The sequence below is a fragment of the Leucoraja erinacea genome, chromosome 2 (assembly GCF_028641065.1).
Source record: "Leucoraja erinacea ecotype New England chromosome 2, Leri_hhj_1, whole genome shotgun sequence".
NCBI lineage: Eukaryota > Metazoa > Chordata > Chondrichthyes > Rajiformes > Rajidae > Leucoraja > Leucoraja erinaceus.
The window spans coordinates 138,327,529-138,354,325 of NC_073378.1; the positions used below are offsets into that span (position 1 = coordinate 138,327,529).

The 26,797-nt window shown below is 49.8% G+C and overlaps 1 protein-coding gene across 5 annotated transcripts; it reads right to left on the minus strand.

Moving 5' to 3' along the window:
• Window positions 1–1,031: 1,031 nt before the first annotated feature.
• On the minus strand, window positions 1,032–26,485 carry LOC129716062 (protein rapunzel-like). 5 transcript variants are annotated; one of them, XM_055665951.1, is made up of 2 exons: window positions 26,377–26,485; window positions 1,032–2,888 (listed from the first exon to the last, which is right to left on the minus strand). In XM_055665951.1, the coding sequence occupies exon 2, from the start codon at window positions 2,840–2,842 to the stop codon at window positions 1,670–1,672; it is 1,173 nt and encodes a 390-aa protein (XP_055521926.1). In that variant the 5' UTR covers window positions 2,843–2,888; window positions 26,377–26,485; the 3' UTR covers window positions 1,032–1,669. The 5 variants fall into 5 exon arrangements, with proteins under 5 accessions (XP_055521926.1, XP_055521946.1, XP_055521937.1 ...); XM_055665971.1 differs by having other exon boundaries at window positions 1,032–2,885; window positions 26,377–26,469; XM_055665962.1 differs by lacking the exon at window positions 26,377–26,485 and adding an exon at window positions 10,892–11,924 and having other exon boundaries at window positions 1,032–2,885.
• Between the last annotated feature and the right edge of the window lie 312 nt (window positions 26,486–26,797).

The following is a 26,797-nucleotide window of genomic DNA, read 5'->3' on the forward strand; positions in this document are numbered from 1 at the left end:
CCTTTTAGCATATCTGTGGCAAGGATCAGAGCATCACTCTGTTGGGTCTCACCCCCTGGTAACTAAAATAATGAGGGGAATATTTAATACCAATCCCCCTAGGACCAGGTATTCCCATATCTGGGATGTGAGTATATTCAATTCAATTCAATTCAAAGCACTTTATTCGTCCCCGAGGGGCAATTTAAAAGGGCGCATTACAGTAGCTTTTTAAAAAGGGACACAATCAACAAACATAAGCAGCACGCACACTGCACAATCAACCAGCACACGCACGTTTGATTTTTATTTTATGAGGAGTAACGTTGAGGGATTATGTGCCCTCCACGCCCACCCTCGATCATAAAGTCGACTGGCATCCTAGTTCTATAATCTTACTATGTTCAGTTCACTTACTGCTATCTGTGGTTTCACACCGCTGCTTTGAATATTGACACGAACGCATCCTGGCGGGTTCTTCACGTAATCACCCAACGTTACTCCTCATAAAATGAAGATCAAACTTCAAACTGGTAAGTTCTCGTTTAATCTTACTATTAAACAATTGATTCGTGACTCGAATTTATTGAACTGATTACCGTGTACATCGTCTTTATTTTCACAGAACCGATTAATCACTTTAAGCACAGCCAAGCAAAGACAACGATTTATCTACAAGGATAAAGGGCATTAGAAGACCCCGCTGCCGGTGGCCATTGTGTTGTTTGCCGGGCAGCGGCTGCTGAGTGCAGGAGGTAACCAGACAGGGTCGTGTCTGCAGCGTTTGGTGTTCAGCGGACGGTCAGTAAACTGGGGAAGCGGCTGCTCACCGGTTGCACACCGACGGTGTTACAATCCGACGGTGACCTTTGATTGGACTCTAAGCGCCTAATTGTAACGCTGATAAATCTAGGATGCGGACACTGACCTGATTGGGTCCGGATTCATTTTAATCACCTATTTGATCAATTTAATTTCTACCATATCCCGCCATGACGGGACGTCGTGGTTTTAAGACTCAAATTTGGATAAGATGACACAGGCACGGAGAATTCTTCAAGGAGCCGAAAGCCTTTATTTGCAAATATTCAGCTGGAACATTCAGAGATGACATCACCTGTCCGTTATCTAATTGCTCTTCGATTCACAGAAACAAGCAGCTTTTATTAAACTCTTTCAGCCTTATCTCTGCTACACTATATTTCATGCTGCACCCCTTTGCATCAATCTGTCTTTGATTCTAGTATTCACTGTCTCGCCACATTTACTTCGGACCTTGGTTCAGTTTTATTAAACGTTACATTTCCCGTCATATCTCGTCCCTCACTCGCCACCCTTAAAATCAACTTCTAATGTCCCAGCTTTGTCCTGCCATTATGTTTCAGTTAAAGCCAAGGCTACACAAGCCAAGGCTTCCCACACCATATTACATTGTTACATATTGGTTTATTTATGTTTACACACAAAGATACACATGTATTTATTAAGAATATTGATACACAAAAGTAAAAATAAGTAAAAATAAGTAACTGGTTTAGTGCATTGATTACTAGATAAATTTAACGCTGCAAAACTAACAATCACGTGAGTCTGAGTACAATAAGCTGATCACGTAAAATAGTTGACTGTGATAAATGTCTTAAATAAGTCTTCTATAACTTCCATAGGGACCGGCTTTCCCCTGGGGCCATCATGTGGAGTGGACACAGAGGGTGACCCCACTGTAGTTCTCCCAGAAGTGGCAGTTGTCGGGGAAGTTATTGTTCAGCCACAGGCCATTGTAGCGCCTGACCGCGTGGATCATGTAGTTGCCCGGGACGTTGGCGGAGATGAAGTTGACCACTTTTCTGGCGTCACTCCAGCCATCCCTGCCCTGCATCAACCGGCGGATCTGCGCCTCGTTTATGGGCTTTGGGTCAATGGCGTAGGACACAACCACGTTGACGTTATTGAGCCGGAAAAAATGAAAGCGGTTTGGGCCATCAACACAGTGATAGTCAAAGCCCCCGATTGGATTATAGACGCGCACTGACCAGCGGACCCAGTCGTATTTCTTCATTAGTCTCTCCAGGATAAAGCCGACGCACTCCTCGTTATCTCTCTCCCCCTTGTCCTTCACCATCTTCTCGACATCTATCTCTGCCTGCTGCGCAAACTCGTTAACGCACTGATCTACCATGGATTTCATTTTGGCTTCTACTTGCGCCAGTTTCTGGTTCCACTCTTTCTTCAACGCCTCCACGTCGTTGCCGGTGACGGCGGCGTGGCCCAGGAGAGCGATCAGACCGATGCAGAAGAGCTCCTTCAGCCGGCAACACATGACTTCCATCAGGCGCCGGTTCCTTTGGTCGTAGCTCATGGCCGTCTCCAGGATGGGCTTCCCAAAGACGGCGGAGAAGCCCATGACCGCGTCGAAGAGCGTGTGCAGGTTCTGGTCGCCCTTGGTAGCGTCGTAGTGTGCGAGGAACTCGTCTCGCTCCTTGTCGCGAAACTGGGGCGCTGAGCTCAGGATCTCCATGTATTTGCGGAACTGGTTCTTGAGGTTCTCCTCGATGGGGAAGTACTGGTTGTTGATCGTGCTCCTCTCGATCTCCAACAGCACCTGCCCGATCTGATCAGAAATCACATCCAGTTTGTTCCTGACGATCTGGAACTGCTCCTTCATATATTTCAGCTCCGGGCTGTCCTGGTTTCCCATCACCAGCTTCAGAATGGCGCCGCCCACCTGGAAGATTCCCGACAACACACCGGCCGTGGCAGCGAACTTGGCTACATCCTGCAACAGCCCCATCGCTACACCTGCCTTCGCCATGTTCTCCGCTAGCTGCGCCGAAGCTCTAAGCAGTTCCGCGCTGTTCTCCATGACTGGGCCTGGATCCTGGGACTCCGTGGTCTGCGCCGCGCCGCTGCTGGAAAGAAACAGTTCAAACAGACCCAGATTAACGGAGACACGAAAAACTGAAGATGCTGGAATCTCAAACAAAAACAACAGCGTTGGAGCAACTCGGCGGCTCAGGCAGCACCTGTGGAGGTAATGGACAGACAAAGATTCGGGTCGCGACCCTTCTTCAGTCTGACCGGGTGCGGGGAGGAGGGGGGGGAGGGCTGGAAAACAGGTGGGGCAGGACAAAGCCTGGCAAGTGATAGGTGGATACAGGCGGGAGGGTCATTGGCAGATGGGCTGAGTAGGTGCAAAAGGCTGGCGGTGAAAGGGGGGTAAAGGGATGTCAGATAACGGGAGAAGGGGGGGGGGGGGAATTGTAAAGGCGGAGGGAGGGAGGTGGGGGAAAGGGAAAGTGGGGGAAGTTAATAGAGAACAAGATTAATGTTTGAACTAAATCCTGTGCCATGTCGCGGCTACGGAGGTCAAACTCGAATGAAGCAGACGGTCACGCCAAGAGCAGACAGGTGACGAGTCACTGAGAGATACAGCACGACAACAGGTCCTTAGGTCCATCCAGACATAGTCACAGATTAATACAGCACGGCAATAGGCTCTTACATGGAAAATAGGTGCAGGACTAGGCCATTCGGCGCTTCGAGCCTGCACTGCCATTCAATATGATCATGGCTGATCATCCAACTCAGTATCCCATCCTTACCTTCTCTCCATACCCCCTGATCCCTTTAGCCACAAGGGCCACATCTAACTCTTAAATATAACCAATGAACTGGCCTCAACTACCTTCTGTGGCATAGAATTCCACAGATTCACCACTCTGTGTAAAAAATGATTTCTCATCTCGGTCCTAAAATACTTCCCTCTTATCCTTAAACTGTGACCCACTAGTCCTGGACTTGCCCAACATCGGGAATAATCTCCCTGCATCTAGCCTGTCCAACCCCTTAAGAATTTTGTACGTTTCTATAAGATCCCACCTCAATCTTCTAAATTATAGCTCGTACAAGCCGAGTCTATCCAGTATTTCTTATTATGAAAGTCCTGCCATCCCAGGAATCAGTCTGGTGAACCTTCTCTGTACTCCCTCTATGTTAAGAATGTCTTTCCTCAGATTAGGAGACCAACACTGTACGCAATACTCCAGGTGTGGTCTCACCAAGACCCTGTACAACAGCAGTAGAACCTCCCTGCTCTTATACAGCGGTTCAGAACTGCTGTAGATTTGGGAGGAACAGCAGCAGCAGATTAGCAAAGGATACGACTGATTGGCTCTAGCCCAAGTGGGAGGAGAGGGGTGAAAACAGTTTAAGTAAAGGCCAAGGCCAGGCAAGTCTTTGTTCAGAACTGCTGTAGATTTGGGAGGAACAGCAGCAGCAGATTAGCAAGAGATACGACTGATTGGCTCTAGCCCAAGTGGGAGGAGAGGGGTGAAAAAAGTTTGAGTAAAGGCCAAGGCCAGGCAAGCCTTTGTTCAGAACCGCTGTAGATTTGGGAGGAACAGCAGCAGCAGATTAGCAAGAGATACGACTGATTGGCTCTAGCCCAAGTGGGAGGAGAGAAGTGAGTCAGTGTGGTAAAACAGTTGAAAACTGAGGAATTTGCTTTGTAAATTGGTAAATCAGGCAATTTATCAGTCAATTTAAGCAAGACGGCTCTTAGCGAGCGGCAGTGAGGAGCGGCCTAGTGAGGGAAGTCCTCTGTGAGTAAAGTGCGAGACTTTGGAGAGGAGACCACGCAATACGCTTGAGAGGTAGAGACGAAAGAAGGAGATGTCAGGCAAGCTGATTCAGTGCAATGCTTGCAGTATGTGGGAGGTCAAGGACACTGCTGGTGCCTCTGGCTCCTACAAATGCGAAAAATGCATCCAGGTGGAGCTCCTGAAGGGCCGTGTTGGGGAACTGGAGAAGCAAGTGGATGACCTCCGGTTCGTACGAGAAACGGAGTCGTTCCTCGACAAGTCCTACAGTACGATTGTTACACCTAAGGTACTGGAAGAGAGAAGGTGGGAGACAGTGAGAAAGGGAGGGAAGCATGGAATGCCAACGTCCCCGGGTGGTGTACCTCTTGTAAACAGGTTCACCCGCTTAGAAGCTGTTGGGACAGAAGACGTGTTTACACTGAGCGGCGGACTGGCTTGCGATGCGAATAGGGCTGTTGAGCCAAAACCAAAAAGGCCTAAGGCAGGCAAGGCCATTGTAGTGGGAGACTCCATCGTGAGAGGTACGGACAGGGGTTTCTGCGGCAACAGACGGGATGCGAGGATGGTGTGCTGCCATCCCGGTGCCAGGATCCAGGATGTCACGGACAGAGTGCAGAAAATCCACAAGGGCGAAGGTGAACAGCCGGAAGTGGTAGTGCATGTCGGCACAAACGATGTCGGAAAGAAGGGGATGAATATTCTGTAGCGTGACTTTAGAGAGCTCGGAAAAATGTTGAAAAGCAGGACCTCCAGGGTTGTTATCTCCGGTTTGCTTCCAGTTCCTCGTGCTGGCGAGAGCAGGAACAGGGAGATACGGGACCTGAACGCGTGGCTGAGGAATTGGTGCACGGGGCAGGGATTTAGATTCTTAGATCACTGGGATCTGTTTTGGGGTAAGGGGGAACTGTACAAAAGGGACGGATTGCATCTTAACAGGTGTGGGACCAGCATTTTGGCAGGCAGGTTTGCCACTGCTACACGGATGGCTTTAAACTGAATAAGGGGGGTGGGGTGTCGAATGGGATAGTGGAGGATGGAGTTAAAGGGAAAGGGTTTCTTAAATGTGTGAGCGTAGAGACCGAGGGGTGTAACATGAGGGTAGAAGCAATAGGTAGCAAGGTAAAAAGTAAAAGTGGCAGGCAGACAAAACCCGGGCAAAAAATCAAAAAGGTCCACTTTTCAACATAATTGTATAAGGGGTACGAGTGTTGTAAAAACAAACCTGAAGGCTTTGTGTCTCAATGCAAGGAGCATTCGTAATAAGGTGGATGAGTTGAATGTGCAGATAGCTATTAATGACTATGATATAGTTGGGATCACGGAGGCATGGCTCCAGGGTGACCAAGGCTGGGAGCTGAACATCCAGGAATATTCAATATTCAGGAGGGATAGAGAGAAAGGAAAAGGAGGTGGGGTAGCGTTACTGATTAGAGAGGAGATTAATGCAATGGAAAGGAAGGACATTAGTTTGGAGGATGTGGAATCGGTATGGGTAGAGCTGCGAAACACTAAGGGACAGAAAACGCTGGTGGGTGTTGTGTACAGGCCACCTTACAGTAGTAGTGAAGTTGGAGATGGTATCAAACAGGAAATTAGAAATGCGTGCGACAAAGGCAAAACAGTTATAATGGGTGGCTTCAATCTACATATAGATTGGGTGAATTAAATTGGCAGGGGTGCTGAGGAAGAGGATTTCTTGGAATGTATGCGGGATAGTTATCTAAATCAACATGTAGAGGAACCAACGAGAGAGCAGGCTATTTTAGACTGGGTATTGAGTAATGAGGAAGGGTTAGTTAGCAATCTTGTTGTACGTGCCCCGTTGGGCAAGAGTGACTATAATATGGTTGAGTTCTTAATTAGGATGGAGAGTGACATTGTTAATTCAGAAACAATGGTTCTGAACTTAAAGAAAGGTAACATTGAGGGTATGAGAAGTGAATTGGCCAAGATTGACTGGCAATTAATTCTAAAAGGGTTGACGGTGGATATACAATGGAAGACATTTAAAGACTACATGGATGAACTACAACAATTGTTCATCCCAGTTTGGCAAAATAATAAATCAGGGAAGGTAGTACATCCGTGGATAACAAGGGAAATCAGGGATAGTATCAAAGCGAAGGATGATGCGTACAAATTAGCCAGAAAAAGCAGCATACCGGAGGACTGGGAGAAATTCAGAGACCAGCAGAGGAGGACAAAGGGCTTAATTAGGAAAGGAAAAATAAATTATGAAAGAAAACTGGCAGGGAACATAAAAACTGACTGCAAATGTTTTTATAGATATGTGAAAAGAAAGAGATTAGTTAAAACAAATGTAGGTCCCTTGCAGTCAGAAACAGGTGAGTTGATCATGGGGAACAAGGATATGGCGGACCAATTGAATAACTACTTTGGTTCCGTCTTCACTAAGGAAGACATAAATAATTTTCCGAAAATAGCAGGGGACCGCGGGTCAAAGGAGTTGGAGGAATTGAGTGAAATCCAGGTTAGCCGGGAAGTGGTGTTGGGTAAATTGAATGGATTAAAGGCCGATAAATCCCCAGGGCCAGATAGGCTACATCCCAGAGTACTTAAGGAAGTATCTCCAGAAATAGTGGATGCATTAGTAATAATCTTTCAAAACTCTTTAGATTCTGGAGTAGTTCCTGAGGATTGGCGTGTAGCAAACGTAACCCCACTTTTTAAGAAGGGAGGGAGAGAGAAAACGGGGAATTACAGACCAGTTAGTCTAACACCGGTAGTGGGAAAACTGCTAGAGTCAGTTATTAAAGAAGGGATAGCAGCACATTTAGAAAGTGGTGAAATCATTGGACAAAGTCAGCATGGGTTTACGAAAGGCAAATCATGTCTGACGAATCTTATAGAATGTTTCGAGGATGTAACTAGTAGCGTGGATAGGGGAGAACCAGTGGATGTGGTGTATCTGGACTTCCAGAAGGCTTTTGACAAGGTCCCACATAAGAGATTAGTATACAAACTTAAAGCACACGGCATTGGGGGTTCAGTATTGATGTGGATAGAGAACTGGCTGGCAAACAGGAAGCAAAGAGTAGGAGTAAAGGGGTCCTTTTCACAATGGCAGGCAGTGACTAGTGGGGTACCGCAAGGCTCAGTGCTGGGACCCCAGCTATTTACAATATATATTAATGATCTGGATGAGGGAATTGAAGGCAATATCCCCAAGTTTGCGGATGACACTAAGCTGGGGGGCAGTGTTAGCTGTGAGGAGGATGCTAGGAGACTGCAAGGTGACTTGGATAGGCTGGGTGAGTGGGCAAATGTTTGGCAGATGCAGTATAATGTGGATACATGTGAGGTTATCCATTTTGGTGGCAAAAACAGGAAAGCAGACTATTATCTAAATGGTGGACGATTGGGAAAGGGGGAGATGCAGCGAGACCTGGGTGTGATGGTACACCAGTCATTGAAGGTAGGCATGCAGGTGCAGCAGGCAGTAAAGAAAGCGAATGGTATGTTAGCTTTCATTGCAAAAGGATTTGAGTATAGGAGCAGGGTGGTTCTACTGCAGTTGCACAGGGTCTTGGTGAGACCACACCTGGAGTATTAGTACAGTTTTGGTCTCCAAATCTGAGGAAGGACATTATTGCCATAAAGGGAGTGCAGAGAAGGTTCACCAGACTGATTCCTGGGATGTCAGGACTGTCTTATGAAGAAAGACTGGATAGACATGGTTTATACTCTCTAGAATTTAGGAGATTGAGAGGGGATCTTATAGAAACTTACAAAATTCTTAAGGGGTTGGACAGGCTAGATGCAGGAAAATTGTTCTCGATGTTGGGGAAGTCCAGGACAAGGGGTCACAGCTTAAGGATAAGGGGACATCCTTTAAAACCGAGATGAGAAGAACTTTTTGCACACAGAGAGTGGTGAATCTCTGGAACTCTGCCACAGAGGGTAGTTGAGGCCAGTTCATTGGCTATATTTAAGAGGGAGTTAGATGTGGCCCTTGTGGCTAAGGGGATCAGGGGGTATGGAGAGAAGGCAGGTACGGGATACGGAGTTGGATGATCAGCCATGATCATATTGAATGGCGGTGCAGGTTCGAAGGGCCGAATGGCCTACTCCTGCACCTAATTTCTACGTTTCTATGTTTCTATACTCAAATCCTTTTGCTTCGGCCCACCCAGAGATACAGCATGGAAACAGCTCCTTCGGCCCACCCAGTCATAGTCACAGATAGATACAGCACGGAGACAGGCCCTTCGGCCCACGCAGTCATAGTCACAGATAGATACAGCACGGAGACAGGCCCTTCGGCCCACCCAGTCATAGTCACAGATAGATACAGCACGGAGACAGGCCCTTCGGCCCACGCAGTCATAGTCACAGAGAGATACAGCACGGAAACAGCTCCATGGGCACACGGAGTAAGCGCCGTATTCATTAAAAATAACAATGCCAAAAAAAGCTAAAGAATAGACTGCAGATGCTGGAATCTTGAGTAAAAAACATACTAGAACATCCCTGCCCGAACCCATGTTAGGGCGGCGAACAGTACATAGATCCATTGCCTTGGAGTTGCGCAGCGTAGGTTCAATCCTAACGTTAGGTGTTCGATGCGCGGGGTTCACATGTCTCCGTGTGACAGCCGTGGGATCCCCCCGCGTGTTTACACAGACGTCCTCGTCGGTAGGCTAATTGACCGCCCCCCCCCCCCCCCCCCCCCCCCTCCCAGAACCCGTGCAGGTTAGCGGTGGAATCTAGATAATTCCTGTGAATTTGGGGAGAATAAAATCAGAACACAATCACGGACGGAAATCTCCCATGTTTTGGGAGGTGGGCGATAATGCTTTGTAATCCGGATTTTGAAATTCGGTGAAAAACATTTTAATTAAAAACTTACGCTTTCCGCGAGACAGTGGGGGTGGGGGAGTGATGATCGAGGGCGCCGATTGGACGAGAGAGGCGTCTGTCAGCAGGCAGTGGGGGTTGGACATGATGATTCAACGCGGTGATTGGAGGAGGGAGGTGTCGGTCAGAGGCGAAGTGGGGGGTGTGACTGCGGGAGACGTCCTTGTGGAGCAAATATCATAATGAGGAGATTCCGCTAACTTACTCCTCTGCACTGGGTAACACACGCACACGGGGTGGGCTGTGGGTCGCTCTCCTCCCTCCCTCGACAACTCTTTCCCGCCACCACCTTTCCAGCGGGCAGGGTGCGAGCGGAGCAGTCGCGGGGCGAGCAGTAAGTATGATGACACGCAGCGAGAGGCTGCTCAGCCCATCCAATCTGTTCGAGTGCCAGTGGACCAATCTCCCCAGTCCCACACCCGCCTATCCTGTGTGTGATTCTCTCTCCGTTGCCTGATCATCTGAGACTCTGTGGATGAGGCACTCTGTTTCCAAGTGTCCTTGGTTCTTCTTGGTTACTTGGTCCTCCAAAATATTCCATCTGGAATTTAAACTGGAGGTGGTGAAGGGAGGGATTAAGCCAGGAAGGGTTATTGGGAAGAAAGTGCTACTTTAAATTTACTGCACTGCCACACATTGGGGTAACTACACTGTGTCACACACTGGGGTAACTACACTGTGACACACACTGGGGTAACTACACTGTGACACACACTGGGGTAACTACACTGTGACACACACTGGGGTAACTACACTGTGACACACACTGGGGTTGCCCTGCACTGTGTCATATACTGAGGTAACTACACTGTGACACACACTGGGGTAACTACACTGTGTCACATACTGGGGTAGCCCTGCACTGGAGGGGGGGGGGGGGGGGGCTTCTCTCCATTCTGGGGACTCCATTGCTGCCATAGAACCACTTGTGTGTCCCCCAACTAAGGAGTCAGCTAGCACTATGCCACCCTTGCCCGTTGTGCCGCAGCCAGGCCTGGTGCCACAGACCCAGTTGCTACTGCTGCTTTCCGCATACCAGCATCTCCCCAACAGTATCCAAAGTAATCTACCTGTTGTGGAGGGGAATGGCCCTGGAGGATTCCTGCCTCTCTTCCTCCTCCCTTCCCCTTTTCTCTCTGCCTGCGCCTCAGGCGTGATCACGTCCCACGCCCACATTCCCCAGTACCATGCTGAGGTGACCAGCTCCAGCCACTCGACATGGCCAGTCAAGGGCTGCAGCTAGACCGCTCCTACATCTGTAGTCCAAACAACAAGAGCTGGAGCAGACCAGCACAGCGGACCAGGCAGCATCCATGGCAGCTCTGCCCTGTGTGACAAAGTCTACACTCTACTCCTCTAAACCATCGCAGCATTTCATAGTTATCTCTCCCTCGTACTCACCCATGCCCGCCATCATTCAGCTAAACCTTTACCTTGTGTCGTATATACTTTGTGTCGCCTCCTTCCTGCTGCTTTCCGCGAAGTCAGAGCTCTCCCCACTGCCTCCCTTCAACAGCTCTGCTCCCCCCCAATGCCTTTCCCCGCCTTAAGTAGCAGCGCTCGCCCTGTTGTTGTGGGGCAGATGAGGGCTGGAGCCCCTCCCCCTGGAGCTTCCCTCTTCGACCACGTCTTGGAGCCTCCACCCTCGACCACATCCTGGCCAAAGGGGCGTTTGTCACGAGATCAACAAAACTGGGCGGGTGATTAATGGCAGCGATGGAGATATCAGCAATAAAATTAACTCACGGTTTATTGGTTACGATTTATTATTGTCACGAGAATGGACAAACTGTGAAACATGTTGTTTTGCGTGCTGGCCAAGGAAATCACAACACATACCCTGGTGTGTAGGATAGTGTTAGTATGCGGAGATCGCTGGTCGGCGTGGATTCGGTGGGCCGAAGGGCCTGTTTCCGCACTTTATTTCAAAACTAAACTAAACTGACACTTGATGGAATAAGGTTTTTTTTAATGTAAATTGAATAGTTCGCTGCTCTCTTACATGTTTATTTAGGAAGTTGAAGAGGTTAATCAGATAAGAATGGGCCCAGCGGATGTCACTGCGGTGACTGGCTTTCGACTTGGCAGTAAAGAAAGCGAATGGTATGTTAGCTTTCATTGCAAAAGGATTTGAGTATAGGAGCAGGGTGGTTCTACTGCAGTTGCACAGGGTCTTGGTGAGACCACACCTGGAGTATTAGTACAGTTTTGGTCTCCAAATCTGAGGAAGGACATTATTGCCATAAAGGGAGTGCAGAGAAGGTTCACCAGACTGATTCCTGGGATGTCAGGACTGTCTTATGAAGAAAGACTGGATAGACATGGTTTATACTCTCTAGAATTTAGGAGATTGAGAGGGGATCTTATAGAAACTTACAAAATTCTTAAGGGGTTGGACAGGCTAGATGCAGGAAAATTGTTCTCGATGTTGGGGAAGTCCAGGACAAGGGGTCACAGCTTAAGGATAAGGGGGGACATCCTTTAAAACCGAGATGAGAAGAACTTTTTGCACACAGAGAGTGGTGAATCTCTGGAACTCTGCCACAGAGGGTAGTTGAGGCCGGTTCATTGGCTATATTTAAGAGGGAGTTAGATGTGGCCCTTGTGGCTAAGGGGATCAGGGGGTATGGAGAGAAGGCAGGTACGGGATACGGAGTTGGATGATCAGCCATGATCATATTGAATGGCGGTGCAGGTTCGAAGGGCCGAATGGCCTACTCCTGCACCTAATTTCTACGTTTCTATGTTTTTATACTCAAATCCTTTTGCTTCGGCCCACCCAGAGATACAGCATGGAAACAGCTCCTTCGGCCCACCCAGTCATAGTCACAGATAGATACAGCACGGAGACAGGCCCTTCGGCCCACGCAGTCATAGTCACAGATAGATACAGCACGGAGACAGGCCCTTCGGCCCACCCAGTCATAGTCACAGATAGATACAGCACGGAGACAGGCCCTTCGGCCCACGCAGTCATAGTCACAGAGAGATACAGCACGGAAACAGCTCCATCGGCACACGGAGTAAGCGCCGTATTCATTAAAAATAACAATGCCAAAAAAAGCTAAAGAATAGACTGCAGATGCTGGAATCTTGAGTAAAAAACATACTAGAACATCCCTGCCCGAACCCATGTTAGGGCGGCGAACAGTACATAGATCCATTGCCTTGGAGTTGCGCAGCGTAGGTTCAATCCTAACGTTAGGTGTTCGATGCGCGGGGTTCACATGTCTCCGTGTGACAGCCGTGGGATCCCCCCGCGTGTTTACACAGACGTCCTCGTCGGTAGGCTAATTGACCGCCCCCCCCCCCCCCCCCCCCTCCCAGAACCCCGTGCAGGTTAGCGGTGGAATCTAGATAATTCCTGTGAATTTGGGGAGAATAAAATCAGAACACAATCACGGACGGAAATCTCCCATGTTTTGGGAGGTGGGCGATAATGCTTTGTAATCCGGATTTTGAAATTCGGTGAAAAACATTTTAATTAAAAACTTACGCTTTCCGCGAGACAGTGGGGGTGGGGGAGTGATGATCGAGGGCGCCGATTGGACGAGAGAGGCGTCTGTCAGCAGGCAGTGGGGGTTGGACATGATGATTCAACGCGGTGATTGGAGGAGGGAGGTGTCGGTCAGAGGCGAAGTGGGGGGGTGTGACTGCGGGAGACGTCCTTGTGGAGCAAATATCATAATGAGGAGATTCCGCTAACTTACTCCTCTGCACTGGGTAACACACGCACACGGGGTGGGCTGTGGGTCGCTCTCCTCCCTCCCTCGACAACTCTCTCCCGCCACCACCTTTCCAGCGGGCAGGGTGCGAGCGGAGCAGTCGCGGGGCGAGCAGTAAGAATGATGACACGCAGCGAGAGGCTGCTCAGCCCATCCAATCTGTTCGAGTGCCAGTGGACCAATCTCCCCAGTCCCACACCCGCCTATTCTGTGTGTGATTCTCTCTCCGTTGCCTGATCATCTGAGACTCTGTGGATGAGGCACTCTGTTTCCAAGTGTCCTTGGTTCTTCTTGGTTACTTGGTCCTCCAAAATATTCCATCTGGAATTTAAACTGGAGGTGGTGAAGGGAGGGATTAAGCCAGGAAGGGTTATTGGGAAGAAAGTGCTACTTTAAATTTACTGCACTGCCACACATTGGGGTAACTACACTGTGTCACACACTGGGGTAACTACACTGTGACACACACTGGGGTAACTACACTGTGACACACACTGGGGTTGCCCTGCACTGTGTCATATACTGGGGTAACTACACTGTGACACACACTGGGGTAACTACACTGTGTCACATACTGGGGTAGCCCTGCACTGGAGGGGGGGGGGGGCTTCTCTCCATTCTGGGGACTCCATTGCTGCCATAGAACCACTTGTGTGTCCCCCAACTAAGGAGTCAGCTAGCACTATGCCACCCTTGCCCGTTGTGCCGCAGCCAGGCCTGGTGCCACAGACCCAGTTGCTACTGCTGCTTTCCGCATACCGGCATCTCCCCAACAGTATCCAAAGTAATCTACCTGTTGTGGAGGGGAATGGCCCTGGAGGATTCCTGCCTCTCTTCCTCCTCCCTTCCCCTTTTCTCTCTGCCTGCGCCTCAGGCGTGATCACGTCCCACGCCCACATTCCCCAGTACCATGCTGAGGTGACCAGCTCCAGCCACTCGACATGGCCAGTCAAGGGCTGCAGCTAGACGCTCCTACAGCTGTAGTCCAAACAACAAGAGCTGGAGCAGACCAGCACAGCGGACCAGGCAGCATCCATGGCAGCTCTGCCCTGTGTGACAAAGTCTACACTCTACTCCTCTAAACCATCGCAGCATTTCATAGTTATCTCTCCCTCGTACTCACCCATGCCCGCCATCATTCAGCTAAACCTTTACCTTGTGTCGTATATACTTTGTGTCGCCTCCTTCCTGCTGCTTTCCGCGAAGTCAGAGCTCTCCCCACTGCCTCCCTTCAACAGCTCTGCTCCCCCCCAATGCCTTTCCCCGCCTTAAGTAGCAGCGCTCGCCCTGTTGTTGTGGGGCAGATGAGGGCTGGAGCCCCTCCCCCTGGAGCTTCCCTCTTCGACCACGTCTTGGAGCCTCCACCCTCGACCACATCCTGGCCAAAGGGGCGTTTGTCACGAGATCAACAAAACTGGGCGGGTGATTAATGGCAGCGATGGAGATATCAGCAATAAAATTAACTCACGGTTTATTGGTTACGATTTATTATTGTCACGAGAATGGACAAACTGTGAAACATGTTGTTTTGCGTGCTGGCCAAGGAAATCACAACACATACCCTGGTGTGTAGGATAGTGTTAGTATGCGGAGATCGCTGGTCGGCGTGGATTCGGTGGGCCGAAGGGCCTGTTTCCGCACTTTATTTCAAAACTAAACTAAACTGACACTTGATGGAATAAGGTTTTTTTTAATGTAAATTGAATAGTTCGCTGCTCTCTTACATGTTTATTTAGGAAGTTGAAGAGGTTAATCAGATAAGAATGGGCCCAGCGGATGTCACTGCGGTGACTGGCTTTCGACTTGGCAGTAAAGAAAGCGAATGGTATGTTAGCTTTCATTGCAAAAGGATTTGAGTATAGGAGCAGGGTGGTTCTACTGCAGTTGCACAGGGTCTTGGTGAGACCACACCTGGAGTATTAGTACAGTTTTGGTCTCCAAATCTGAGGAAGGACATTATTGCCATAAAGGGAGTGCAGAGAAGGTTCACCAGACTGATTCCTGGGATGTCAGGACTGTCTTATGAAGAAAGACTGGATAGACATGGTTTATACTCTCTAGAATTTAGGAGATTGAGAGGGGATCTTATAGAAACTTACAAAATTCTTAAGGGGTTGGACAGGCTAGATGCAGGAAAATTGTTCTCGATGTTGGGGAAGTCCAGGACAAGGGGTCACAGCTTAAGGATAAGGGGGACATCCTTTAAAACCGAGATGAGAAGAACTTTTTGCACACAGAGAGTGGTGAATCTCTGGAACTCTGCCACAGAGGGTAGTTGAGGCCGGTTCATTGGCTATATTTAAGAGGGAGTTAGATGTGGCCCTTGTGGCTAAGGGGATCAGGGGGTATGGAGAGAAGGCAGGTACGGGATACGGAGTTGGATGATCAGCCATGATCATATTGAATGGCGGTGCAGGTTCGAAGGGCCGAATGGCCTACTCCTGCACCTAATTTCTACGTTTCTATGTTTCTATACTCAAATCCTTTTGCTTCGGCCCACCCAGAGATACAGCATGGAAACAGCTCCTTCGGCCCACCCAGTCATAGTCACAGATAGATACAGCACGGAGACAGGCCCTTCGGCCCACGCAGTCATAGTCACAGATAGATACAGCACGGAGACAGGCCCTTCGGCCCACCCAGTCATAGTCACAGATAGATACAGCACGGAGACAGGCCCTTCGGCCCACGCAGTCATAGTCACAGAGAGATACAGCACGGAAACTGCTCCATCGGCACACGGAGTAAGCGCCGTATTCATTAAAAATAACAATGCCAAAAAAAGCTAAAGAATAGACTGCAGATGCTGGAATCTTGAGTAAAAAACATACTAGAACATCCCTGCCCGAACCCATGTTAGGGCGGCGAACAGTACATAGATCCATTGCCTTGGAGTTGCGCAGCGTAGGTTCAATCCTAACGTTAGGTGTTCGATGCGCGGGGTTCACATGTCTCCGTGTGACAGCCGTGGGATCCCCCCGCGTGTTTACACAGACGTCCTCGTCGGTAGGCTAATTGACCCGCCCCCCCCCCCCCCCCCCCCCTCCCAGAACCCCGTGCAGGTTAGCGGTGGAATCTAGATAATTCCTGTGAATTTGGGGAGAATAAAATCAGAACACAATCACGGACGGAAATCTCCCATGTTTTGGGAGGTGGGCGATAATGCTTTGTAATCCGGATTTTGAAATTCGGTGAAAAACATTTTAATTAAAAACTTACGCTTTCCGCGAGACAGTGGGGGTGGGGGAGTGATGATCGAGGGCGCCGATTGGACGAGAGAGGCGTCTGTCAGCAGGCAGTGGGGGTTGGACATGATGATTCAACGCGGTGATTGGAGGAGGGAGGTGTCGGTCAGAGGCGAAGTGGGGGGTGTGACTGCGGGAGACGTCCTTGTGGAGCAAATATCATAATGAGGAGATTCCGCTAACTTACTCCTCTGCACTGGGTAACACACGCACACGGGGTGGGCTGTGGGTCGCTCTCCTCCCTCCCTCGACAACTCTCTCCCGCCACCACCTTTCCAGCGGGCAGGGTGCGAGCGGAGCAGTCGCGGGGCGAGCAGTAAGAATGATGACACGCAGCGAGAGGCTGCTCAGCCCATCCAATCTGTTCGAGTGCCAGTGGACCAATCTCCCCAGTCCCACACCCGCCTATCCTGTGTGTGATTCTCTCTCCGTTGCCTGATCATCTGAGACTCTGTGGATGAGGCACTCTGTTTCCAAGTGTCCTTGGTTCTTCTTGGTTACTTGGTCCTCCAAAATATTCCATCTGGAATTTAAACTGGAGGTGGTGAAGGGAGGGATTAAGCCAGAAAGGGTTATTGGGAAGAAAGTGCTACTTTAAATTTACTGCACTGCCACACACTGGGGTAACTACACTGTGTCACACACTGGGGTAACTACACTGTGACACACACTGGGGTAACTACACTGTGACACACACTGGGGTAACTACACTGTAACACACACTGGGGTAACTACACTGTGTCACACACTGGGGTAACTACACTGTGACACACACTGGGGTAACTACACTGTGACACACACTGGGGTAACTACACTGTGACACACACTGGGGTAACTACACTGTGACACACACTGGGGTAACTACACTGTAACACACACTGGGGTAACTACACTGTGTCACACACTGGGGTAGCCCTGCACTGGAGGGGGGGGGGGCTTCTCTCCATTCTGGGGACTCCATTGCTGCCATAGAACCACTTGTGTGTCCCCCAACTAAGGAGTCAGCTAGCACTATGCCACCCTTGCCCGTTGTGCCGCAGCCAGGCCTGGTGCCACAGACCCAGTTGCTACTGCTGCTTTCCGCATACCAGCATCTCCCCAACAGTATCCAAAGTAATCTACCTGTTGTGGAGGGGAATGGCCCTGGAGGATTCCTGCCTCTCTTCCTTCTCCCTTCCCCTTTTCTCTCTGCCTGCACCTCAGGCGTGATCACGTCCCACGCCCACATTCCCCAGTACCATGCTGAGGTGACCAGCTCCAGCCACTCGACATGGCCAGTCAAGGGCTGCAGCTAGACGCTCCTACAGCTGTAGTCCAAACACCAAGAGCTGGAGCATACCAGCACAGCGGACCAGACAGCATCCATGGCAGCTCTGCCCTGTGTGACAGAGTCTGCACTCTACTCCTCTAAACCATCGCAGCATTTCATAGTTATCTCTCCTTCGTACTCACACATGCCCGCCATCATTCAGCTAAACCTTTACCTTGTGTCGTATATACTTTGTGTCGCCTCCTTCCTGCTGCTTTCCGCGAAGTCAGAGCTCTCCCCACTGCCTCCCTTCAACAGCTCTGCTCCCCCCCAATGCCTTTCCCCGCCTTAAGTAGCAGCGCTCGCCCTGTTGTTGTGGGGCAGATGAGGGCTGGAGCCCCTCCCCCTGGAGCTTCCCTCTTCGACCACGTCTTGGAGCCTCCACCCTCGACCACATCCTGGCCAAAGGGGCGTTTGTCACGAGATCAACAAAACTGGGCGGGTGATTAATGGCAGCGATGGAGATATCAGCAATAAAATTAACTCACGGTTTATTGGTTACGATTTATTATTGTCACGAGAATGGACAAACTGTGAAACATGTTGTTTTGCCAAGGAAATCACAACACATACCCTGGTGTGTAGGATAGTGTTAGTATGCGGAGATCGCTGGTCGGCGTGGATTCGGTGGGCCGAAGGGCCTGTTTCCGCACTTTATTTCAAAACTAAACTAAACTGACACTTGATGGAATAAGGTTTTTTTTAATGTAAATTGAATAGTTCGCTGCTCTCTTACATGTTTATTTAGGAAGTTGAAGAGGTTAATCAGATAAGAATGGGCCCAGCGGATGTCACTGCGGTGACTGGCTTTTGGCAAAGAATGAAAAACAACTCCATATAGAAACATAGAAAATAGATGCAGGAGTAGGCCATTCGCCCCTTCGAGCCAGCACCGCCATTCATTGTGATCATGGCTGATCGTCCCCCATCAATAACCCTTGCCTGCCTTCTCTCCATATAGAGGTGTCTAAGATCATGAGAGGTATAGATCGGTGAGATGCACTAAGTCTCTTACCCAGAGTAGAATCGAGGATCAGAGGACATAGAAACATAGAACATGGGTGCAGGAGTAGGCCATCCGGCCCTTCGAGCCTGCACCACCATTCAATATGATCATGGCTGATCATCCAACTCAGTATCCTTTACCTGCCTTCTCTCCATACCCCATGATCCCCTTAGCCACAAGGGCCACATCTAACTCCCTCTTAAATATAGCCAATGAACTGGCCTCAACTACCTTCTGTGGCAGAGAATTCCACATATTCACCTCTCTCTGTGTGAAAAATGATTTTCTCATCTCGGTCATACAACTTCCCCCTTATCCTTAAACTGTGACCCCTTGTTCTGGACTTCCCCAACATCGGAAACATTCTTCCTGCATCTAGTCTGTCCAACCCCTTAAGAATTTTGTAACTTTCTATAAGATCCCCCCTCAATATTTTAAATTCTAGCGAGTCCAAGCCGAGTCTACCCAGTCTTTCTATATATGAAAGTCCTGACATCCCAGGAATCAGTCCATATATTTATCCAGAAAAGCTGGAGAAACTCAGCGGGTGCAGCAGCATCTATGGAGCGAAGGAAATAGGCAACGTTTCGGGCCGAAACCCTTCGTCTGAAGAAGGGTTTCGGCCCGAAACGTTGCCTATTTCCTTCGCTCCATAGATGCTGCTGCACCCGCTGAGTTTCTCCAGCTTTTCTGTGTAACCTTCGATTCTCCAGCATCTGCAGTTCCCTCTTAAACATATATTTATCCAAATGTTTTAAAAAATCAGAATATTCTCAATTTTACGGTTCGCTCTGGCAGAGCATCCCAGATGCAGACTCCCTCTAAGTGAAATAGTTGCTCCCAAGGTGCCTCTTAAATCTCTCCCTTCTCACCTTACACTTAATCCCTCTGGTTAGATACATTGGCACTGGATCTTGTACACCTCAACAAGGTCACCTCTTCGCCCCCTATGCTCCAAAGATAACAGTCCTGGCCTATCCAACCTCTCCCTGTAACTCAAGCCGTAGGTTTAGGAATTCCGGCTGGTCACGTAACTGAAATTGCATTCTGTACACCGTGCACTGTGCGCTGGTGTGGAGGGAGGGACTGTATGGGTGGTGGATGCGGTGCTGATCGAGCAGGGCTGTTATATTATGGCTTATGAAAGCTCCATGTAGTAGCTCTTGGAGTTGAATCATCCCCAACCCGGATCGCCACTGTAGGAAAACATCCTGTTGGAAGAACGCTGGAGGCAGAGGGGTGGGTGACGCTTCGATTCAAGAGTCAAACGTGTTAACTTCATTAGTTCATATGTTATAGGAGCAGAATTCGGTCATGAGGCTGAAAAAGTTCACTTAAAAAGATTGCCAAAGACCATACAAAGTAACTCAGCAGATCAGGCAGCATCCCTGGAGAACATTGATAGGTGATGTTTGGGGTCGGACCCTCAGGTAGTGTTGAGGAGAAAATAAGCAGAGTGAAGAATATAGTGTTACATCTACAGAGAAATGCAAGCACAACAAGTGCATGGCCCGCAACGAGGTCGGTTGAATGATCGTGAGTACATTCTAGCTTAGGCAGGACCATTCAGTAGCCTGGTAACTGCGGGGAGGGAAAGCTGTTCCTGAATCTAGTGGTGCAGGAGGATGGGGGGGTGATCATATAGAAACATAGAAAATAAGTGCAGGAGGAGGCCATTTGGCCCTTCGAGCCAGCACCGCCATTCATTGTGATTATGGCTGATCGTCCCCCTTCAATAACCCGTGCATGCCTTCTCCCCATATTTTTAATACCCCTATCTAGCTCTCTCTTGAAAGCATCCAGAGAACCGGCCTCCACCGCCCTCTGAGGCAGAGAATTCCACAGACTCACAACTCTCTGGGTGGAAAAGTTTCTCCTCATCTCAGTCCTAAATGGCCACAGATTCACAACTCTCTGGGTGGAAAAGTTTCTCCTCATCTCAGTCCTAAATGGCCGACCCCTTATTCTTAAACTGTGTATGGCCCCTGGTTCTGGACTCCCCCAACATCGGGAACATGTTTCCTGCCTCTAGGATGTCCAAACCCGTGACAATCTTATATGTTTCAATAAGATCACCTCTCATCCTTCTAAACTCCAGAATATGCAAGCCCAGCCGCCCCTTTCTCTCTGCATATGACAGTCCTGCCATCCCTGGAATGAACCTGGTGAACCTACGCTGGGCTCCCTCAATAGCAAGAATGTCCTTCCTCAAATTAGGAGACCAAAACTGCACACAATGCTCCAGGTGTAGTCTCACCAGGGCCCTGTACAACTGCAGAAGGACCTCCTTGCTCCTATACTCAACTCATTTTGTTATGAAGGCCAAAAGGCCAAAACTGCATACAATACTCCAGGTGTTGTCTCACAAGGGACCTGTACAACTGCAGAAGGACCGTTTTGCTCCTATACTCAACTGCGATGGTTGGGACTGGGTTGGGCCAGACGGGGCTGGACGGGTGGGGACCCTGGACCCCTATGAGCACCCAAAGGTGCAGACTCACTCATATAGAAGTGTATAAGATCATATGAGGGATAGGTACACACTCATATAGAGGTGTATAAGATCATGAGAGGAATAGAGCGGGGAGATGCACTAAGTCGCTTGCCCAGAGTAGAATCGAGGACCAGAGGACACAGGTTGAAGGTGGAGAAAAAAAAATGAATGGAATCGGATGGGTAATTTTTTACATAGGTGGGTGTATGGAACAAGCTGCCAGAGAAGGTAATGTGTAGGAAAGAACTGCAGATGCTGGTTTAAATCAAAGGTAAACACAAAATGCTGTAGTAACTCAGCGGGACAGGCAACATCTCTGGAGAGAAGGAACGGATGACGTTTTAAAAAATAAAAAAAAACCTTGCATGATAGGAGTTGTCCAAATCCCATCATGCATTACAATTGGCTCTTTACAACAGGAAAGCCTAAATATGACCAATCAATTAATACCTAACCCCACGCCTCTGGACCACCACCATCGGGTCCGCTGACCCGCGCCACTCCACCTCCCCCCCTACAACCAACAGCCGTCGCCTTACCTGGAGCCTGGACTCTCCACTGGGCCTGAAGCCCTCACGCTGCTCACTCCCTCTCTCCTGGGTTTGACTCCACTGGGTCCTAGTGCTAGTCGACCCAGCCTTGCTCACCTCAGTGGCAGTTCGACTGAGTCTCCTCCCCCCACCCCCTCTAACTGTGAGTCTCCTCCCCCCACCCCCTCTAACTGTGTGGCCCCTGCTCTTCCCCACCCACACCACAGCCCTCTCACCCCCCCACCCCCCTGACCACCCACCACACCCCCCACCACACATCGCCTCGTCCCCACCTGCCTTCCTCCGGACCCAACCCCCATCCCTGTCGAGTGTTTCACCATCCCCCCCGACCTCCCCCTCTCCAACACCGAACGGTCTGTCCTCAACAGAGGTCTTACCTTTGTCCCCCTCCGTCCCCACCTCAATGAATTCCGCGCACACCACGACTTGGAGCGCTTCTACCGTCGCCTCCGCCTCACAGCTTTCTTCCATGGGAAGGAGTCCTCGCCCCCCACTGATGACCCCTTTTCCCGTCTCCAACGCACCCCCTCCTCGTGGAACCCCCCTCGTGGCCAATTTCCGGCTTTAGAACTTTTTATCAATAACTGCCGTCGCGACATCAACCGCCTCAACTTCTCCACTCCCCTGTCTCACTCCAATCTCTCACCACAGGAACGCTCTGCCATCGACTCACTACGCAACAACCCAGATTTGGTTATCAAACCCGCTGACAAGGGAGGTGCCGTGGTAGTCTGGCGCGCCGATCTCTACAAAGCTGAGGCCACGCGCCAACTATCGGACACCTCCTCCTACTTACCCCTGGACCATGACCCCACTGACGAGCACCAGGCCACCATCTCCAGCACCATCACCAACTTCATCCACTCCAATGCCCTACCCGACCGAGCCTCCAACCTCATCGTTCCCCAGCCCCGCACAGCCCGATTTTACCTTCTCCCTAAAATCCACAAACCAGATTGTCCCGGAAGACCCATTGTCTCCGCCTGTTCGTGCCCCACCGAACTCATTTCCAAATACCTTGACTCCATCCTATCACCCTTGGTTAAATCCCTCCCTACCTATGTCCAAGACACCTCAGACACTCTCCGTCGTCTCCGCGCATTCAATTCTCTAGGCCCTCACCCCCTCATCTTCACCATGGACGTCCAATCACTATACACCTCCATCCCCCACCACGATGGTCTCACAGCCCTCCGGTTCTTCCTCGACCAGAGAAGCAACCCATACCCAGCCACTGACACTCTCCTCCGCCTAGCGGAGCTGGTCCTTACCCTCAATAACTTCGAGTTCGACTCCTCCCACTTCCTCCAAATACAAGGCGTAGCTATGGGCACACGCATGGGCCCCAGCTATGCCTGCCTATTTGTAGGTTACGTCGAACAATCCTTGTTCGATACATACCAGGGCCCCATCCCCAACCTCTACCTCCGCTACATCGACGACTGCTTTGGTGCCACCTCCTGCACCCGCACACAACTGACTGACTTCATCCACTTCACCACTAATTTCCACCCGGCACTGAAATACACCTGGACCATCTCCGACACTTCCCTACCATTCCTTGACCTCACTATCTCCATTGCAGGTGATAGACTTCTAACCGACATACACTATAAACCCACTGACTCCCATGGCTATCTGGACTACACTTCTTCCCACCCTGCTTCCTGTAAGGACTCCATCCCCTACTCCCAATTCCTCCGTCTACGCCGTATCTGCTCCACGGATGAGGCGTTCCACACCAGGACATCTGAAATGTCCTCACTATTCAGGGAACGGGGGTTCCCCTCCTCCACCATAAATGAGGCTCGCACCAGGGTCTCTTCCATACCCCGCAACACTGCTCTCTCTCCCCATCCCCGCACTCGCAACAAGGGCCGAGTCACCCTAGTCCTCACCTTTCACCCCACCAGCCATCACATACAAAAAATAATCCTCCGTCAGTTTCGCCACCTCCAACGTGACCCCACTACTGGCCACATCTTCCCATCTCCCCCCATATCTGCCTTCCGCAAAGACCGCTCCCTCCATAACTCCCTTGTCAATTCTTCCCTTCCCTCTCGGTCCACCCCCTCCCCGGGCACTTTCCCTTGCGGCCGCAGCAGATGCAACACTTGTCCCTTTACCTCCCCCCTCAACTACTTTCAGGGACCCAAGCAATCGTTCCAGGTGCGACAGAGGTTTACCTGCATCTCTTCCAACCTCATCTATTGCGTCCGCTGCTCTAGATGTCAGCAGATCTATATCGGTGAGACCAAGCGGAGGTTGGGCGATCGTTTCGCCGAACACCTCCGCTCGGTCCGCAATAACCTAGCTGACCTCCCGGTGGCTCAGCACTTCAACTCCCCCTCCCACTCCGCCTCTGACCTCTCTGTCCTGGGTCTCCTCCATGGCCACAGCGAGCAGCACCGGAAATTGGAGGAACAGCACCTCATATTCCGTTTGGGGAGTCTGCACCCCGGGGGCATGAACATCGACTTCTCCCAATTCTGTTAGCCCTTGCTGTCTCCTCCCCTTCCTCAGCTCCCCTGCTGTCTCCTCCCACCCTCCAGCCTTCCGGCTACTCCTCCTTTTCCCTTTCTTGTCCCCACCCACCCCCACCCCTGATCAGTCTGAAGAAGGGTTTCGGCCCGAAACGTTGCCTATTTCCTTCGCTCCATAGATGCTGCTGCACCCGCTGAGTTTCTCCAGCTTTTCTGTGTATCCTTCAAGGCCAATCCAGCTTCCCCGCCATTCAAACAAGGCTGAACTATCTTTACCTCTCAACTCCATTTCCTGCCTTCTCTGACGCCCTTACTAATCAAGAATCTATCAATCTCCACCTTAAAAATATCCAATTACTTGCTTTGACAGGACAAAGGCTTTGACGTTTCGGGTCGAGACCGTTCTTCAGACCAGAAACTGTCTTGACCCAAAACGTCAACCATTCCTTCTCTCCAGAGATGTTGACTGTCCCGCTGAGTTACGACAGCATTTTGTGTCTACCTTCGAATTAAACCAGCATCTGCAGTTCTTTCCGACACATTACATCCTCTGGCAGCTTGTTCCATACACCCACATACTGTGTAACAAATCACCCCTCAGATGCCAATCAAACCTTTTTTCTCCACCTTCAACGTATGGAAAGGAAGGGTTGAGGGCGATATGGGCCAAATGCAGGCAATTTGGACAAGTCCTGCATGTGAACTTGGTTGACATGGACAAGGTGGGCGACAGACCCTGTTTCTGTGCCAGACAGTTCTAGAACCCTATGACTTGAACAACCAATAAAGACAAGGTGAGGGTTATCCGAGGAACAATCTATTGGGCTCCTTCTAACTCACACTCCACCCTGATTTGGAAGTTCTTCAGCTAGTTCTTCCTCATCACTGGGTTGAAATCCTGGACATCCCTACCAAAATCTCTGAATGGGCTCGCCCCGCCTTACCTCTCTGAGCTGCTCCACCCATACACTCCTGCCCGGTCCCTCAGGTCAGCTGGTCAGCTGCTCCTGGAGGTACCGAGGTCTAGTCGGAGGCTCAGAGGGGATAGAGCCTTCTCTGTTGCTGCTCCGGCACTCTGGAACAACCTGCCGCTGCACATCAGACAGGCCCCCTCACTGTCCATCTTCAAATCCAGTGTTAAAACGCATTTGTACTCCCTGGCTTTTGACCATGCCTGAGGCTTTGCTTCTGTTTGTGGTGTTTTTGATGTTTCTTTATTTTAAATGTCTTTTCCTACTATTTCTTTTGATTGTTATTTTTGGTGTGTATTAATTTTTTGTCAATGATTAGTGATGTACAGCACTTTGTTGCAGCTATGTTTGTTTTTAAAGTGCTCTATAAATAAAATTATTATTATTATTATTACTGCCTTAATCAGCAGATCAGTAGTTCCAGGCTCACCCCACCTTCTCCAGGACTAGTTACGTAATGGGCAATAAATGCTGTAATCCTAAACTATGTCACACAGTTTTATATAGCTACCAGACTAAGTGGGACCAGCATCACACGGGAGGGCTGGTTACTCAACGCAATATTCCACCTCTGCACCAATTCCAATATTGCTGGCCAGTGGGGGGGGGGGGGGGGGGGGGGGGGGGGGGGGGGGGGCTTTCGGTTGCGCTCGTTTGTACTATTTGTTGATCACAAACACCCTCCACCTGACACACACACACACACACAGACTCTCTCTCTCTCTCTCACACACACACACACACACTCACTCACACACTCTCTATCTATCTCACACACACACACACACTCACACTCACACTCACACACACACACACACACTCTCTCTCTCTCTCTCTCACACACACACATTCACACACACACACACACACAGACTCTCTCTCTCTCTCTCACACACACACACACACTCTTCCACGCACTCTCACTCACACACACACACACACACTCGCACTCACACACATTCACACACATACAGGCTCATTCACTCACGCACACTCACCAAATACTAAAATGCCAAGTAACTTCTGAACGTGTTGAATATACAGTGTGTAAAATGAATGTTTAAAGCCTCCTGGATGGGCAGCTGGTGCCGAAGCAAAAACGTGCCTTAAATAACATCCAACAAACACACTCACCATGGAAAGAGCCGTCAGATCTCTTGAATTACTCAACGGCGCCTGCACTCGGCGCCATCTTGATTTCATCCTCTCGCTTCTTGACACGAACCGGAAATGACGCACTCAGTGCCAGCAAGCCGCTAACCGGAAATGACGTCATCGGCGCCATCTTGCAACTAAGCGAAAATCACAGATTGAGCGCCAAATTTGAAATTAAACACAGTGCTGATCTAATAAAATGTTTATTAACGCTATATCCATCCGAAAACTGTTGCAAATAAGCCATTTAAAAGCCAAGCCGATTGGACAAAAACACTTTGCAAGCCAACAAAACACATTTGCTGAAAGCTCTTTAAAAAAGCAACCCAATTGGGCAAAAATACTTTACAAGACACCAAAACACATTTGCTGAAAGCCCTTTATAAAGCCAACCCAATTG

Coding starts and splice junctions, on each gene's coding strand:
- LOC129716062 (XM_055665951.1), bottom strand. CDS start 2,842: ATGGAGAACAGCGCGGAACTGCTTAGAGCTTCGGCGCAGCTAGCGGAG.